The sequence below is a fragment of the Megascapheus bottae genome, chromosome 7, assembly GCF_031878675.1.
Source record: "Megascapheus bottae isolate mThoBot1 chromosome 7, mThoBot2.hap1, whole genome shotgun sequence".
In the NCBI taxonomy this organism is placed as follows: domain Eukaryota; kingdom Metazoa; phylum Chordata; class Mammalia; order Rodentia; family Geomyidae; genus Megascapheus; species Megascapheus bottae.
The window spans coordinates 54756083-54774810 of NC_143515.1; the positions used below are offsets into that span (position 1 = coordinate 54756083).

Here is an 18728-nt window from a genome sequence, read left to right on the forward strand (position 1 = left end):
AAGTATATTTATTTACATTGCATTCCTAACAAAGATACTTCATACCAGTATTGTTTAAACTTTCAAGACCAGCAGCCTGTCATATGCCGGTAAGCCTTTGTCTGTACATGAAACACAAGTTCCCAAGCCCCTTCCTTCCCTGAATTCTCCTTCACAAATCCTGACAACCAGTCTTGCTGACTCTACCTACTGTCAAGTAGTGGGTGTGCCAGGATATTGTTCAGACACAATTACCTGATTAAGTAAAATTCACATTAAATGCTCTACATACCCTTTGAGGGTGGGTATTTAATACTCATTTCATAACTTAAGAGGACAAAAAGGCACAGAAAGCCTGTAAATGATCTATTCAAGGTCACATAAGTGGCAAGTTGTAGAGCCAGGACTTAGGCCCAGGCAGTCTGGCTCCCAAGCTCCTGGTGTGTCCTCTTTGCCATATCCTCCTTACATTCTATCTCTTCCCTTCATTTCTGCCATGCATCTTTTTGGTCATCCCCTTCTTTCTGTTCCCTCTGGGAACTGCTCCACTCTAGCCTCTTACATGCCACTTACACCTCCTCCTACCTGCCTTTCTCTTTCTTAGTCACACCATTGCTATTCTTCGATCTCATTTGTAGTTTTAAGTCTCCATATACACCCATTTTATTGTAATTTTTTAGTGTCTTGCTTCACAGCCCAAGATTAAATTACATTCTTGTAACTGACAGTCCTAATAGCTGAGATAGTTTGAACCTAATAATCTTTTTTTTTTTTTTGTCTGTTGTGGGGCTTGAACTCTGGTCTTGGGTGTTGTCCCTGAGCTCTTCAGCTCAAGGCTAGTACTGTACCATTTGAGCCACAGCGCCACTTCCAGTTTTCTGGTGGTTAATTGGAAATAAGAGATTTTAGTGCCCGGGCTGGCTTTGAAACATGATCCTCAGATCTCAGCCTCCTGAGTAGCTATGATTACAGGTGTGAGCCACCGGTTCCAGGTGAAACTAATAATCTCTTACAAAAAAAAGAAAAGAAGGGATTGATAGAGTGCCAGCCAATGAGCATCGGATACTGAGTTCAAGTCCTAGTGTTGAACAAAAAAAGGTAAAGGTTCTTGTGTTCAGTAAATGCTTAAAAATAATACTAAAATTAAGTATGTCAATTTTCATTCTAGACTATCAGAAGAAACGAAGCAAAAATACAATAAAATTACAAAGAACAATGAATCTACCTTGGCAAATATTCCATTTGATTTTCTATGAATACATATGACAAAAAGGAATAATAACGCGCTGCTGCACTGTACTTATTAACTAACAATGCAGCATAACTTATAGCATTAAATATTGTCTTATAACATTCAAAAGGCAAAAGAAAGCATTATACGATTATAGAAACATATATTTAAGCTATTTACCCTATATGTAAGTTGTCGGATAGGATATGGATATGACAATTTTTCTTATTATAAACTATGGTCTTTCTAGGATAATAAAAAGGTTCTATGCCTTAATATAGTGACAGTGAATATTTTTCAAAATTTATTATATCTACACTTAAATCTATGTATTTCAGAGTATATTGATTATGGTTCATTTTTAAAGACAGAAAAATACCATTATTAATTCTTAAATCTTTTGCAAATTAAGCTACTTCCTAAGATTTGTTTCTTAAACTGAGATTAGATCAAATGATATATATACATATATACATACACACACACACACACACACACACATATATATATATACATATATATATATATATATACACACATAGTGGGTCATAGGGCTTGAACTCAGCCTGGACACTGTCCCTGAGCTCTTCAGCTCAAGGCTAGTGCCCTACCCCTGGGCCTGGACGTTGTCCCCGAGCTCTGCAGCTCAAGGCTATCACCCTACCCTTGAGCCAAGCCCCATTTTCCGTTTTCTGGAGGTTAATTGGAGATAAGAGTCTCAGGTCCTTTTGTGCCCTGACTGGCTTTGAACCTTGATCCTCAGATCTCAGCCTCCTGAGTAGCTAGGATTACAAGTGTGAGCCACTGTGCCCAGCCAAATGATATATCTTTGAATTATTTGATATTCATTCCATTTAAGGACCTTGACAAACTGTTTTCCAAAGTACTATTCTGACCAGTGGATATATATATATATATTATATAATATATTATATATTATATAATATATATATTTGCCAGTCCTGGGCATTGAATTCAGGGCCTGGGCTCTGTCTTGGACATGTTTTTATTCAAGGATAGTGCTCTACCACTTGAGCCACAGCACCATTTCTGGCTTTTTCTGTGTACATAGTACCAAGGAATCATGCAGTACCAGGGCTTCATGCATGCTAGGTGAACATTCTACCAGTAGGCTACGCTCCCGGCCCCCAGTGGATATATCTTAATGTTTCTCAGTATTATATTTCAATATTTTAAAAAATTTTTTTTTCACCACATTTAAAAATGATCTTCATGATTTCAATTTCTGCTTTAAAAATTATTAGTGATACTATTCACAATAGCCAAGGTATGGAAACAACCCAGATGCCCCATAATAGATGAGTGGATCTAAAAAATGTAGTACCTATATACAATGGAATTTTACACAACCATTAGAAAGAATAAAATAATGTCACTGGAGAGAAATGGATGGAACTACAGCAAATCTTGTTAAGTAAGGTAAGTCAAGATTAGAAAATAAATATTAGGGCTAGTAAAAATCTTTCCCCTTACACTTACTGATTTCTGTATTTCTTCTTACCTCTCAACTTATTTCTTTCTTAATTCAACATTTGGCCTTTTCTGCCTTTTGGTATTCATCCTTTCTTCTTCTTTTTTAATCATATCATGGATATTAACTGTTTTTCAAACTTACACCTTTTCCAATTTTTCATCTGTATAGTTTTTGTCTTGGGCAGCTATTTAAACCATCCTTCCATATCCCCAAACAAGATAAACAAAATGTATACTTCCTGACACTCACTTTTCAGGATCTATGGGACTACTTGATGGAGTTACTGGTGATTCAGTTGCTCCTACCTTAGTAAGCAATCCCTTCACTGTTGGTTTGCCCTCAGGCTGCAGGCAAAGTGGGTTAGCAGCTTGTATTCTAAGAACATTCTGTAACACTTTAATCCATTCATCTAATATATTGGGAGAATCAGCAGTCAGATAGTACGTGTGTTTTTCAGTGGTCAGCTAGAATGTAATAAGAAGGCAAGAGGAAAGGCAGTTATGGACATGTAGGATTATTATTACATCTTTGTTCATCCTTTAACCAGTGCTACTTAACATGGATATGAATATATTAAATATTGAATCCTAGTTCTTATTAAATCAGTTCCTAATAATTTATAATACTTTAGCAACTTCATGAGAATTTTAATTATTTTTGGCTTCAATTTACTTTTCACATTTGTCATAAATTTCTGAGCTGTGATTTTATAACTTGACTCATCACATTTTTCTTTTCTCTCTTCAATGTATTATTAACTAGTTGTTAAGCTGAAGAGTAGAATTACTGAGGATACAGTGAAATACCACAATTTTAGCATATGAAGAGGAGTTTATGTAAATGAGGAAATGAATTATAAACAAAATGAGAGTACCTGTACACAAGAAGAAAAAAATAACTTGAAACTAACAGATACTGTGAACTCACAATTTTCCAATCTCAAATTAACCACATAATAATTTTTCCAAATATATCAGAAGCATAAAAATAATTCTTAAGAGCCAGGCCTTAAGACAAAGCATCCTGATTCCCCCTTTAAAATCTTCAAATTCTCAGCCCCCTAAAAGCATGGGTCATGTACCTTTCTGGCAAATGCTGTCTTCCACCCTCCAAAGAAGCAAGATGATAAGAAAATGATGGTTATTAAAGCATTTCAGAAATAAGATGAATTTACATGAAATATATCAGGATATCTCTTCAACAGCTTGTTTTAAATTGAACAGGTTTCAGGCAAGACTAGCTTTATAAGTGGGTAACATGGGTAGCTGCTATTTCTCTGCTGTGACTTGGAAGGACTATCCCTCTGCTCTCTCTTCCACTTAGGTGTAAACCTTAAATTCATAGAAGAACTGTCATTTAGCTGGGCACACCTATAATCTTAGCTACCCAGGAGAGCTGAGATCCAAGGATTGAGGTTTGAGGTTTGAAGCCAGGCTAGGTAGAAAAGTCTACGAGATTCTTATCTCCAGTAAAACAGGAAAAAAAAATCCAAAGTGGTATGTGGGTCAACTGGTAAAACACCAGTGTTAAGTGAAAAAACCAAGTAAGAGCAGAAGGCCCTGAGTTCAAGCCCTAGCACATTCATACTTGCATGTACACACACACACACACACACAACTGGCATTTGTTGTATTCTGTATTAAAATACAAATAATGTTGAATTTAGTTGCTGACATCTTACTGGGAATTCATTATTAGATAATTCTCTAAAATGTCTTGTCATTTTGAGAGCTCAGATTATATGTGGGGAAAGAAAAATATAAGGGTTTTAGAAAAGGTAAAGTAAGTTAATGGAATTACCCAATATAAGCTTATGTTATAGTTTTAACTAACTGGTCTTGGAATACATCATTTGAGGATCAGACTTATTAAAAACAGAAGAAAGAAATATGGATTCATTCAATATCTTTCCACTAGTTTAGATAACTGAAAATAATTGATGTTTTTGTTTTCTCTTCTCTTTGGTACCACTCCTGCTGCTTGAATTCAGGTTCTAGGCACAGCCCCTGAGGTTTTTGTTGTTGTTGTTTTTGTTTGGTTTTGCTCAAGATTAGCATTTTACCACTTGAGTCACAGCTCCATTTCTGAATTTTGGATAGTTACTTAGAGATAGGGGTCTCTCAAACCTTCCTGCCTGGGTTGGTTTCAAACTGCAAATCCTCAAATTTCAACATCTTGAGTAGTTAAGATTATAGTCATGAACCACTTATGCCTGGTATGAGATTTGATTTTTTTTTTTTTTGTCGTAGGGCTTGAACTCGGCCTTGGGTGTTGTCCATGAGCTCTTCAGCTCAAGACTACAGCCCTATCTATGGGCCTGGGTGTTGTCCATGAGCTTTTCAGCTCAAGGCTACTGCCCTACCCCGCCTTGAGCTACAACCCCACTTCCGGTTTTCTAGTGGTTCTTTAGTGTCTGTTCTGGCTTTGAACCACTATCTCAGCCTCCTGAGTAGCTAGAATTACAGATGTGAGCCACAGTGTACGCATTGGTATGAGTTTTTTTTTTTCAAATGATAACAAAATAATAACAGTAACCACAATAACAATCATTTTAAAAGTAGGTACCTGCACAGTTTGTTTATTATCTCCTCTTACTATATTGCAGGATGCACTAAGTTCAATATGACCCTGAGGTTTCCTAATTACATCGCTCTGCAGGAAAAGAAGAAAATCAAATGTAAAGACATCCAATGTAATAGTAATAACGAATGATTTTACTGTTAACAGATAATTTTGCAGTACAGGAAACAAAATCAGTAAGAAATTTTATTTATATTTGAAGGAATTCAAGTTTAAATAGCAAGAACTTTGTACTCACTGGAGATTTGTAGTAGAGTAATTCGCCACCTTTAAGAACAAACCACCTCCGCTTCCAAGTCTTGACTTTACCACTCATTTTTAGTAGATAGCCAGATTTTTCCAGTGGCTCCTAATCAGCAAGGATATACTATAAAATAATACTGCAAGTTTCCTTTTAGAGGCTCTAATTAATTAATTTAAAAGGTGATAGATTTAAGCTGGGTGCCTATGGCTCATGCCTGTAATTCTAAGAACTCAGGAGGCTGAGATCTGAGGATCAAGGTTCGAAGCTAGCATGGGTAGAAAAATCTGAGAGACTCTTATCTCCCATTAACCAGTAAAAATCTGGAACTGCACCTATGGCCAAGTGTTGGAGTGCATATAAAAACAATATACGGCTGTGGGGGGGGAGGGTAATGGGTACCAAGACATGTGAAAGGGTATCAATGTATGTGAATTAATGCACCTTCTATCTGGCAAATATCATGTAACCCTTTTACTAATTACAATAAAAAAATAAAAATAAAAAAAAGAAAACACGTCTATAGAGTATATAGACAAAAAAAAAACAATATAAATAAGCTGAGCATGGTGGCTCACACCTGTAATCCTAGCTCTTCAGGAGGCTGAGATGATCTGAAGATCAAGGTTCAAAGCCAGCCCAGGCACAAAGGGACCTGAAACTCTTATCTCCAATTAACCTCTAGAAAACGGGAAATGGGGCTTGGCTCAAGAGTAAGGTGGTAACCTTGAGCTGAAGAGCTCAGGGACATCACCCAGGCCGAGTTCAAGCTCCAAGACCCACTACATATATGTGTGTGTGTGTGTGTGTGTGTGTGTGTGTGTGCGCGTGTGTGTGTGTGTATGTATGTGTGAGTGTATAGTGTGTGTGTATATATAGTGTATATATATTCATTGAGTATTTACATTTTTCCCACTGTCACTGGAAGATGAGCAGGTTTTAGGAAGCTTCTGCTCTGGCTGTAAGCATTCTGCATCTGTGGCATAAGCATCAGGAGGAATAGCATAATCACTTTCAGAAGCCACTGAACAGACAGACACCCCTAGAGGAACAGAAATGCATCAAGTCAATATTAAAAAAGGCTCTCCAAATGACATCTGTGAGTTCTCCTACAGAATATAAATATTTCTAAATCAGAAGCCACCCTAGACTACATTTATTTTTCATTTTTTGGTCATGAAGAACTTTTAAAGAAAACAGAACTAAAGAGTTAGGAATGTCATGCTAATCTCCAAGGAAGTCAAAGAAACATAAATGATAGGATTTGATTATAACCACAGCCAGGTTTATGGATATAAAGCATATGTAATAGTCTACATGGACCTTTTATTAAAACTTTAAAATACTGTAATCACTCATTGGTATATAGGCAAACAAATATTTAACTTTAATTTACCAAGACTTTCATAATCACATTTTAAACCACTTAAGTTCTACAATCAATTTTATTTTTTTATTTTTATTTTTTGCCAGTCATGAGGCTTGAACTCAGGGCCTGAGCACTGTCCTTGGCCTTTCTCAAGGCTAGAACTCTACCACTTAAGCCACTGCACCACTTCTGGCTATTTCTATGTATGTGGTACCAACGAATCAAACCTGAATCTTCATGCATGCTAGGCAAACACTCTATCTCTAGGCCATGCTCCCAGCCTTAACTTTTTTTTTATTTTTACTTATTTTTGCTGGTCCTGGTGCTTGAACTCAGGGTCTGGGCACTGTCCTTTGAGCCTTCTCCAGGCTACCACTCTACCACTTGAACCATGGCACCACTTCCAGCTTTTTCTGTGTATGTGGTACCAAGGAATTGAACCCAGGTCTTCATGCATGCGAGGCAAGCACTCTGCCACTAAGCCACATTCCCAGCCTCTACACTTTTAAAGTAACTCCACATTAAAAAACAACAGGTGTTTGGCATGGTGGCTCATGCATATAATCCCAGCAACTTGGAGCTGGAGGTCAGTTTGAGGCCATCACAGACAAAGTTAAGAAGACCCTATCTAAAAAACAAAATAAAAACCAAAGAGCTGGGATATATATAACTCAAGTGGCAGGTTATTTGCTTAGCAAGACTGAGGTCCTGAGTCAAATTCAGAGACCCCTCTAAAAATGCGTGATTTCAATAGCATTTTCAATGGAAGTTGAATAAGCTACTAGTTTTCATATTTTTTAAAAAATATATCATAAAAGAGAAGCAATAGACAAAGATATAAACATCAGCTTAAAGATATGCCAGCAACTTAAAATAAAATTCATTGGAACTTTCACATTATTTCAGTAGTTTTAACTACTCATGACTTGTAAGCTACATTTTCAAAATCACAATTAACAGATTTTGAAATAAGAAATGAAGTCAAGGATTTACATCATTATTCATTATAATATCCAGCAATTTAACAAAATGTTTTCTAACATTTAATGGCTTATTAGGACAATATTATTTTTGTAACACTACTCTTTTACTTATTAGATTCAAAGAAGTAATAGTTGTGATAATATCTTTATTTTTCCTAGGAAAGCAGAAATTAGGGAACTCAGAGATCAACCAAGCTAATGTCCTATCCTCTAAACTGTCTAAAACCTTGAGATGACAGGATCTGTCTACAGTCAAATCGTTAAGGAGGGGAAATGTGGCAGGGAAAACCTCAGGCTATCATCCCCAGGACCTGTGTGTCAGTAGTTGGTACTGTCTGAGGTGCTAGTGATAAAGCAGATAGCAAAACAGAAATATGTCAGTCCTTAGGGAACATAGATGGGGGGCAGGCTGTGAGGGAAGGGAGATGACAAACACAGTAAGTGCTCTGAAGAACAGGACAAAAAAGACAGGGTCTGAACTTATGGAGACCTACTCCAGGGAACTATAGCCTGGATTATGTTTGCCAATAGTCAGGACTGAAGACTCAAGTCCAGACCCTCTGAACCATGAAACTCCCACAGCGTTTCCCCCATAAAGTGACATAAACTACTAGACAGGACTATAAGTACCAAACATAGCAGATAGCCCGTGCAGAATTTAGTACTCTGTTCCTCCCATGACCACCACTCTCTGATATATTTGGAGCCACTCAAGGGCTTAGATGCTTGTTTACTGGGGGCGTTGGAAGGGCTGTGCAGCAAACTGGAATCAGAATTCTGAGTCCTCAAGCTATAAAGCTCTCTGCAGCCAACAGTTGCTCCCAAAGTAGGATGAAGGGAAGCTTCCACAGTAAAAAGAGCTCAGAAGCAGAGGACTGACCCTTCTATAAGAGATTCCAGCTAGCTGACTTTGATCTGAGCAGTGCTGGGGATCAGGCACAGAGTGAATGCTTGGCTACTGAGTCATACCCCTACCTCCAAGTTCATGATCTCCCTTTATTTCCACAGAAAAGTGATCTCTCTCATCTGCAGACAATAAGACAATGAATAATATAATAATAATAGTAATGAGACTTGGGTTCACAGAGAATGAAGTAGAACATTAGGACTAGACTATAAACATTTGAGGCCAAGAGTAATTATTTGAAGCACTATGATTTGAAGCAGGTACTTTTGATTCTTTTTTTTTTCAAACCCACCCAAACTTTTCCCTCACCTCGTTTCATGGCTCTGGGGCTGCCAGGCCCACCTCGGCTGCGTGTGTCTGATTCCGAAGTCCTCGAGCTGGACCTGGAGCTATCCTCTTCCTCGGAGCCAGAGGATTCATCCAGGAAAGGGCTGCTGCTTATTTGGGTTGCTTTCTAAAGAGAAGTAGTACAGCTTTCCTATATCTATCTCTAAATTTACCTTTCTCTTTAGACATGAAATGTTTTACAGAAAGTTAAGTCATTGAATTGAAAAGTTTTAAAGAAATACATAATATATTATATGCCTATGAGTCATGTCGTCAAACCCTAGATTCTAATTAGCGAGGAATTTGTTAATTAGAAAGGATTCCTGACAAAACAAGGTTGTCAGTATTTGCCAGTCCTCATTTTAATTAACATCTGGCAAGGAAGGGGACCCTGGCATGGATACAAAGATTTTTGTACATTCAAGTCCCCATTATATCGATAGTATGTTTCCTTTAAACAATTAATAGCCTGGGGCACAGGTGAGTAGAAACCTTATGAAAATATATGCAGATCTCTACAGCTAGGAGAATAAATAACTTCTCTAGACCATTTCGATTCACCATTTTATGATATATTAACGTGAACTTCTAAAACTCTCTACAGAGAGTGTACAAAATGTTAAGAATGGAATGTGGAGGAATGTGGAGCTTTGAAAAAAGTTTAGGAAGAAAGCCACATGTTTAAGAAACACTGATGTGTTACCCCCTTCAACGTGGTGTAGACTGGAGTGGTCAGATTCTTGTATATCAGAGATGTATAAAGTCCTGATGTAGTACAGGAAAGCATGGTAGCAGAATCTGAAACAGAAAGACATTTTGAAAAGCCAAACAACAGTGTTTCTAACTAGCATAGTTGCCTATTTCTGAGGACTATGAATTATCAATGTTTCTAATTAAAGGAAAATTGTGTGAACACACAACATTACCAGTCATTCAGTCTACTTTCTGGCACTTATAGGGTGACATACACCTTTTTTTACACAGCTTATTATTTCTTCAAATTCTTTCCTCATAACATTTCCAAACTAAGCTATAAACGCTCAGCAAGAATCACAGCTTTTATTTAGTATCTTCATGCACACGTAGTTCAGACTGTGCAGATTCAATAATTCAGTGAGACTGACTAATACCTGTTGGAATGTTCTTTGACTAAAGTCCTGTTAGGTGTTTTTTGTTTTTCTTGTGCTGGGGCTTGACCTCAGGGCCTCCTGCTCTTGCTTGGCTTTTTCACTCAAGGCTGATGCTCTACCACTTGAGCTCCACCTCCAGTCCACTGTCTTAATCATTTTTAAGGACACAGTCATTATTTACAAGTACATTCACACTGCTGTAAAATAGATGTCTGGAATTTTTTAACCTGTAAATGTGAAATTCTAGCCCATTAAACCACAAGTCCCTTTCTCCTCTCTCCTCAGTCCCAGTAATTAGCATTATACATTGTTTCTATAAATCTTTAGGCTACTTTATTTAAGTTGGATAATAAGTTATTTTTCTTCTATCTTTTTTGCCAGTCTTGGGGCTTGAAACTCAGGACCTGAGCACTGTCCTTGGGCTTTCTCAAAGCTAGAGCTCTACTACTTCAGTCACAGCACCACTTCCGGCTTTTTCTATGTATGTGGTATCGAGGAATTGAACCTGGGCATGCTAGGCAAGCACTCTACCACTAGGCCAAACTCCTGGCGTTCATACGTCTATTATGCTGACACTTAGCAGAAATTCCTCAAGGTTCACCCTACAGTGGGACATGTAAAGGCACTTACTTTTATTAGGGTTCTCCATATTCAAGGCCTCAGACATTCGAATTCCTGATTTGGCTACAGCATAAATTCTGCTTTCCTAATGTAAAAAAAGGATTTTTAAAGGAAATTTAAAGCATAAAACAAAAACTGAAAAGATATTTTCAATACATGTTTTTCCATCTTCTTTCCATTTGCTTCACTGGAATAAAGTATTATTAAATTCATCAATGCCAGTAAAACACCATTGTGAATAATATTGCAGAAATTCCCCCATTTATCTATCACTCATTTAAAATTATTTTGATGATATAGGATACTAGTAAGTGGAAGTTTTTTCAGTGTCTGTGGATTTATATCATCTTTAATATTATTCCATTCTACACTGTGGTTAAAGGGGGAAAAAGAAAGGCAAAGCCTTTAATGACTGTAATAGTAAATCAGAAATCATTCACCATGACTAATTACATATAAGTATCTTCTTTACTATTCTGAAACATGACTAAAGAAAAAGACAGAACTTGAAGTCAGAAATCACATAGCATACTCAAGTACCTGAAAGCAAATAATAAACGACTTGAAAATAATAAATAAATGGACAGTACAATCTGATGCCAAAAGTTATTTAATTTTCCCTTCTTCTCTGAGAATGATTTGTGAAATGGGTATTAGCTCTGCACATGAAAAAAGACGGGTTTCTAATGCACAGCCTAGATCACCCTTCTGCAATGTGTCTGATCTAGACTAAGTAGGCTGAGCTGAGACTCTGGAGCACAAGCACGTATTTTTAAGGTGTACTATCAGAGATACTGCTGAATCATGAATCATATGTTTGCCCTCTAGAATGGCTACTATATTTTCAATGATATCCCAATTCATTAAGGATAGACCATGCCTTACAGTAACGCCTTAATTTATGCAAATGGGACATGTTCTTTCCTTGAAACCTGCAAATACATAAGAAATGCAGAGATAAAACTTCCTACTTGGCTAGAAGGCTTTTGAAAAGCAATACCACTAAACAGTTTCTGAAAAGAAGTGAGAAAGGGGATAAAAAGCAATATAATGGTTTGCCAAGTAAAACAAACTTGAAAGCCTAACCTAAATCTCTGAAAATCTGAACATAATAAAAGAGGAAAAATCTGAACTTCTCACTGCCTAAAAAGTAACATGATTAGAATTCCAGAGAATCATATACCATTAACTTCCACATTTTTGTACCCTCCAGAATTTCATGATAAATTTTGTTTCATGTGAATATTGAAATGAAATAGCCTCTTGAAAACAAATAACAGCAGTTTTATCTCCAAGTCTAACTTTATACTAGGAAAATATAGCTTGTCCTAGTTTGCTTAAAATTAGGCAGTGAAAAATACTAGTGAAGCCAGTTGTGGTGGCTCACACCTATAATCCTAGCTACTCCGGAGGCTGAGATTTAAGGATCACAGTTCAAAGCCAGCCCAGGCGCTAAAGTCCATGAGACTCTAAGGTCCAATTAACCACCAGAAAACCAGAAGTGGCACTGTGTCTGGGGCTATAGCCTTGAGCTGAAGAGCTCACAGGCAACATCCAGATCCAGAGTTCAAGTCCCACAACCACCACCACCACCAACAACAAAATACTAGTGAAAGAACATGACACCAAAAAAATTTTTAAATCCTGCTAGTCAGATGTTTCTCTAAAGACAGAAAGTTAAATTGTGCCAATAAGTGCAGGAAAACTTAAATCCAAAAGACCAATTCACTTTAAAAATACAGTTAAAAGTGATGCTGTGGCTCAAGTGGTAAAGTGAAGAGCTCAGGGACAGTGGCCAGGCTCAGAATTCAAGCCCCACAACCACCAACAAAAATATACAGTTAAGAAGGGAGGCAGTCAAAACCTAGGTACATAAGGTCATAGAAGATGAGACTAAATGAAAGGATCTCTAGAATATGGAAACAAGAGCTTTATCTTGTGTGATTGTTGTTCTTAAGGTACTATGTTATTTCTCTTCTCTCTTTTTGCCCTTTGGTTAATTTCACATTGTTGCTGTTTCTGACTTTATCTGGTATATTGTATATACATTTATTTGCTCATTTGAAATAGGAAAGGGAAGGGGGGAAACAAAATGATTGGGGAGGGAAATGGGGATATAACATGAGAAGGGGTTTCAATGTGTGAGAAGTAATGCACCTACTACCTGATGAATGTAACTGTAACCCCTCTATACATTATCCCGACAAAAAAAAGTGAGAAAGAAAAAAAAAAGGGAGGCAGGACAAGGTGATTGATTTAAAGTAACTACCACTTTCACTCTGAGAATAAGAAGAATCTGATGATACCAAAGTAACTAGATTCTGAAAGAAAGAACAGAACAAAGGAGAGATCACAAGGAGTTTTGCCAGGACCCAGGAAATTGTAGAGAAGCAATCACATAAGTAGTAAAGTAGTATAGAGTCTGGAGCCAGTACCCAGCTATCCCAGCTAGAAGCAGAGTAACCAGAGATGGCAATACCAGGTACAATCAGGTGGTCCTTCCAAAGGATTGCCAAATTTAGCTGAAGGAAAAACACATAACCTGTAAGTCTTATTGCCAGTACCAGCAACAGGATGGCAATAACTAATTTCACTGTAAGAGGCTGCAATGGAAGAACTAAGACATTCTACTTCCCCTCATATTCCAGAGAGCTACAGAGGGTTTCCATCTTAGAAGCTTTTCCCTGGGAACTCAGAGACAAGAAGCTATAGCAGCTTAACAACCCATAGGACACTTCGCTATAGAAGATGAATATAAAGCCAGGTGCTGGTCGCTCATACCTGTAATCCCAGCTACCCAGTAGGCTGAGATCTGAGGATCACAGTTCAAAGCCAGCCCAAGCAGGAACATCCCTGAGACTCTTATCTCCAACTAATCACCCTAAAAACCAGAAGTGGTGCTGTGCCTCAAAATGGTAGAGCACTGGCTCTGAGAGAAAGAATCTCAGAGACAGAACCAAGGCCCTGTGTTCAAGAACAAGGACCAGGACCAGGACCGGGACCAAGAAAAAAAAAAGGAAAGGAAAGGAAGAAGGAAGAGTAGGGGGAGAAGGAGGGAGGGAAGGAAGGAAGGTGAGAGAAAGAGCAAAAGAAAGGAAAGAAAAAGAAAGAAAATGAGGGGCTGGGAGTTTGGTCTAGTGGTAAAGTGCTTGCCTAGCATGCATGAAGACCCAGGTTCGATTCCTAGGTACCACATATATAGAAAAGGCTGGAAGTGGTGATGTGGCTCAAGTGGAAGGACTCTAGCCTTGAGAAAGCCCAAGGACAGTGCTCAGGCCCTGAGTTCAGTCCCCAGGACCAGCAAAAAAGAAAAAGAAAAAGAAAATGAGAGAAAGAAAGAGAAAAAAAAAGAAAGAAAAGAAGGAAGGAGGGAGAGAGAGAGAAGGAAGGAGAAAGAAATAGAAAGCAAAAGAAAGAAAAAGAGAAATAGAAAAGAAAGACAGACAGACAGACAGACAGACAGACAGACAGACTTGAATATAAATGAATAGAGGGAAGAGTGTCCAATAGGGAGGTACAAAAAAATGTTAGCTTCAGGAAGCCATGCTGCAATGCTGCAGCTTAGAAGCCCAGCAGGTGGCAGTACCAGAAAAAAGACGTAGGGGTTCCTGTTGAAGCAGATAACAGGTACCTGAGAGGCAGCTGTAGTTCCCACCTTAGAAAGAGCTGCAGCATCCCAGGAACCCAGCCCATTCCGCGGATTTGCTGTCAAGATATAGCAGCTCAAGAAAAATCGAGCATTAGAAACAGCTCAAGAAAAATCCAGCATTAGAAGCAACTGTGCAGACACTTAGACGAAAGGCAGCTTTACAACCTCCTGCTGTGCCAAACAAACAGAGGGTGAGGAATAGTGATCAACTTGGACTCTGGAGACTTGTTCCCCACGAGATCTTCTGAGAGAAGCCCTCACACCCAGACTGAAAGCAGCCTCTATATACCCTTGACAGAAGTCTATCTATAAAGATACAGAGACTTGTTTTATTTATAACAACTTATTGTACTTACATCTGTTTGTCTTTGTTCTTATTTTGGTTTGCATGTTATGCTTGTTTTACTGTTTTTCTTCTCTGTAAATTGGAATAAAAGCCATTTTCCTTTTCTACATTCTAGCATAAACTTGTTAACTCCTCCCATTTAATATTGCATGTGTTTCTCTTTTTTCTGTAGTCACCATGCCTGAATGGTGCATACCTGCATTTTAGTCCCGCACTTTTTTGTGTGAGTCATGGGGCTTGAACTCTGGGCCTGGGCACTGTCCCTGAGTTCTTCAGCCCAAGGCTACCTCTGGAACCACAGCCCCACTTTCTGTTTTCTAGTGGTTAGTTGGAGATAAGAGTCTGGGCTGGCTTTGAACAGCAATCCTCAGATCTCAGCCTCCTGAGTAGCTAGGATTACAGGCAGTGAGCCATTGCGCCCAGCTACTGATCTTTTACAAATCACAGTATCCCCCTTTCCTACAGTCCCTTTCCATTTATGCAAACTTTTTTCTATTTACAATTAAAACTTGACTCTTATTCATGTTGTCTTCTATAATTGCTTCTCCATTGCTAATTAATTCTCACTACCTAAACACATACCTCATAACTAGATCTCTTGAACATCGTTTGTTTTTTGGTTTTAATAAAGATACCACCAATGACCAACATACAAATGAGAAAGTGTCCAAATAAATAGCCTTATGATGCAACTCAAACTTCCAGGAAAACAAGAACAAACAAAACCTCAAAATAGCAGATGGAGAGAAACAGTAACTATTATAGCAGAAATTAATGCAAGAGACTAACAAAGTATGCAAATAAACCATGAAACAAAAAAATGGTTCTTTGAAAAACTAAATAAGACTGATAAACCTGTAGCTAATTTAACCAAAAGAATAAAATTAGACGTGAATTTCACAACAAATGCTAAAAAAAACTTCAAAGGACTATGAAGGTATACTGTGAAAACCTATACCTAAATAAAATGAAGCTGAGCTGGTTGGTTCATACCTATAAGCCTGGGTACTAGGAGGCTAAGATCTAAGGCATGATTCAAAGCCACCCCGGGCACAAAAGTTGAGGAGACTCATCTCCAATTCATCACCAGAAAACTGGAAGTGGTGCTATTGCTCAGGGGGTAGAGCACTAACCTTGAGCCTAAGAGCTCAGGGACAGCGCCCAGGGACAGCGCCCAAGCCCAGTGTTCAAGCCCCACAACTGACAAAAAAAAAAGATGGAGATCAAGAAGAAATAGATACATTTTTAGACATAAATTGACTCACTGAAACTGAACCAAGAGTATTTGTAAACCATTTAAACAGAGCTGTAGCAGCTAATGAAACTGATGCATTAATCAAAAAAATCTTCCAGCAGGGAGTTTGGCCTAGTGGTTAAAGTGCTTGCCTAGCATGCATGAAGACCTGGGTTCGATTCCTTGGCACCACATACATAGAAAAAAAAGCTTGAAGTGGTGCTGAGGCTCAAGTGGTAGAGCTCTAACCTTGATAAAGTCCAAGGACAGTGCTCAGGCCCTGAGCTCAAGCCCAGGACTGGCATAAAAAAAAAAATCTTCCACAAAGTCCAGGGCCAGATGGATTCATGGAAGAATATTCCCTGACTGTGAAAAAGAACTAACACCTCAAAGTCTTCCATGAACTTTACAAAACTCATTCTATGAAGCAAATATTACACTCATTCCAAAACCAGGCAGAGATGAAAAGAAAAAAAAAACAAAGGGAGAACTATAGACCAATTGAAATGAACACTGATGAAAAAATTCTCAGTTAAATCTTTGCAAACAAAATTCAACAACATAGGAAAAAATTCATATAATATAATCAAACTAGCTTTATCCTAGGGATGCAAAGGTGGTTCAACATATGTAAATCAATAAATATATCACATGAACAGGATCAAGGACAAAAATCACCTAATCTCAATACAGAATAAAAATCTCTCACAAAACTCAACATTATTTATGGTAAAAGTTCTGAAGAAGCTAGAAATAGAAGCTATCTAAACATAATAAAGACAATATATGACAAATCTTTAGCCAACATTAAGTGGAGAAAAGCTGAAATCATTTTCCCTAGAGTTAGAAATGACTCTGTGGTACCAGAATTTCTTGCTAGAGCAATAAAGAAGGGGAAATAGATTCAAGTAAGAAGGAGGAAGTCCTATTTGCTGCTGGTGTGAGCCTATACTTACAGATTCCCTGAAAACAACAACAACAACAGCTTCTTGAACCGATACATACCTCTGGAAAGGTATCAGAATATAAAAGTGCTCAAAATCCAGTAGCTTTTCTATATAAAAACAGTGAACAAGCATGCAGAGTCATTCACTTTCCTCTCGCCTTTCTCTTGAGAGTTGGTTCCCCTAGGAAACCAGCTGGTCTGTTTCTCCAGATGTTTTTTTTAGTGGAACACCATCTCACAGGAGGAAGCCTAGAATGGTCTAGTATACCTTGGACAATGGGTGAATAAATCTAGCTAAAGTCCAGAAACACTCATTTCCATATATATGTATATATATATATATTAATAATTTGCTCTCCCATGTGTTTTATTTCTCAAGAAAGAAAACTGGATGGGAGAAGAGATAGAGACATTGAATTCTGACCTGGAAAATTTCAGAACCATGTTGGATTTTAAGAGAAATAGAGAAGAAAAAGTAAAAGCTGACAAGCACTGAGAAAAATAAACCACAGTGTATGTTTTGTACAGAGGAATATATAATTACCCAAGAGGGAAAGCGGTGCAGGGGAGGAGTGGGAGGTTTGCTGCATGCTGCCTTCTTTGCCAAATCCTTGGCTTCATGGTGGTCTAAACATGGAGATTCCGGAGACTCATAGGTAAATAATCCGTCATCACAGCTTGTGTCCATATTCTCTACATGTTCTGCACTGTTACCGTCAACTAGATCAAGATCCGTTTCCTGAGGTCTCAGTGGTCGTATCATGCTTATGGCATTTCTGTTTGTACCAAACATCCTGTCAGAACTTAATTGTGGCTGGCTTAAGTGTCTTTTGGTGAGTGCTACACTTAAACTGAAAACATTAGGAATCCTTAACTTAGGGGACAGCAGGTATGACGAAGGTGCTAATTGTGCTCCTTTTCCAGGGAGTGAGTTAGCATACTTTGGAGTTAAAGCTGGGGTCAAAATAGGACTTGGAGTGTTGGCCTCACTGGAAGAGGATGAATAATCCAGTCTTTGGGATTGAAATTTTTTATTCAGTTCATCTGAGGAACTATCTTGCTCCTTCTTACTTGTTTCAGAATTTCCCTTTTCAAGAAGTTTATTCTGAGCCTTCCACTGTGCTTCCTGTTGCCAAGAATAAAGCTTCTTGTGTTCTGGTCTCTTTACACCAAAGGTCTCTTCTTCAAATATAGAACTGCTGTCATCAGATGCTGTCAAATATGCTTCACTTCCCATCCGGCCACCCTGGGCACCTTCCTCCGATGTGTGACTGGAAAGGGTGGATGTGGGTCTGGACTTGCACCTTCCTTTGCTCCCATCTTCCTCCTCAGAACTCCAGTCACTCACTGGCGCGCCGGAATTCTGGGATGTGCCACCATCTGTCGCAAAGCTTGTTCTCATTTTCCGGTTCTGTTCTGAGCTGCAAGGAGCTTCATGCAATGTTCTCTGGCTTCTGTTCATTTCTTGAACTTGATTATCAGTGGACTTCTCAGCACTGTCTACCACTAGAAGATACATCAGCATATTGCTTTTAATACATACGGCACTATGCAGCTACATTTAGAAACCAGAAATTTCTTATGACTTGTTCAAAAAATCTTTACATAAAGCCATAAACTCGATATGAAACTTAAAGCCCTAATACTTCAATATAACTAGCAAAACTGAAAGGCTTTTTACAAACCAATA

General features: G+C 38.1%; 1 protein-coding gene across 6 annotated transcripts in view; it reads right to left on the minus strand.

Annotated features, from left to right (window-relative positions):
* Plekhh2 (pleckstrin homology, MyTH4 and FERM domain containing H2) overlaps positions 1 to 18728 on the minus strand; it is a 98281-nt gene that overhangs the window by 47271 nt on the left and 32282 nt on the right. For all 6 annotated transcript variants that reach the window (XR_016536265.1, XM_090337041.1, XM_090337043.1 and 3 more), the window contains 8 exons: positions 17583 to 18544; positions 10873 to 10948; positions 9816 to 9910; positions 9095 to 9239; positions 6432 to 6568; positions 5524 to 5634; positions 5271 to 5357; positions 3011 to 3169 (listed from right to left, as the gene is read on the minus strand). Coding sequence is in view for 5 of the 6 variants with exons in the window: in XM_090337041.1 (XP_090193167.1) it covers positions 3011 to 3169; positions 5271 to 5357; positions 5524 to 5634; positions 6432 to 6568; positions 9095 to 9239; positions 9816 to 9910; positions 10873 to 10948; positions 17583 to 18544 (1772 nt within the window). In the remaining variant the exon portion in view is untranslated. The remainder of the gene's footprint in view (positions 1 to 3010; positions 3170 to 5270; positions 5358 to 5523; positions 5635 to 6431; positions 6569 to 9094; positions 9240 to 9815; positions 9911 to 10872; positions 10949 to 17582; positions 18545 to 18728) is intronic.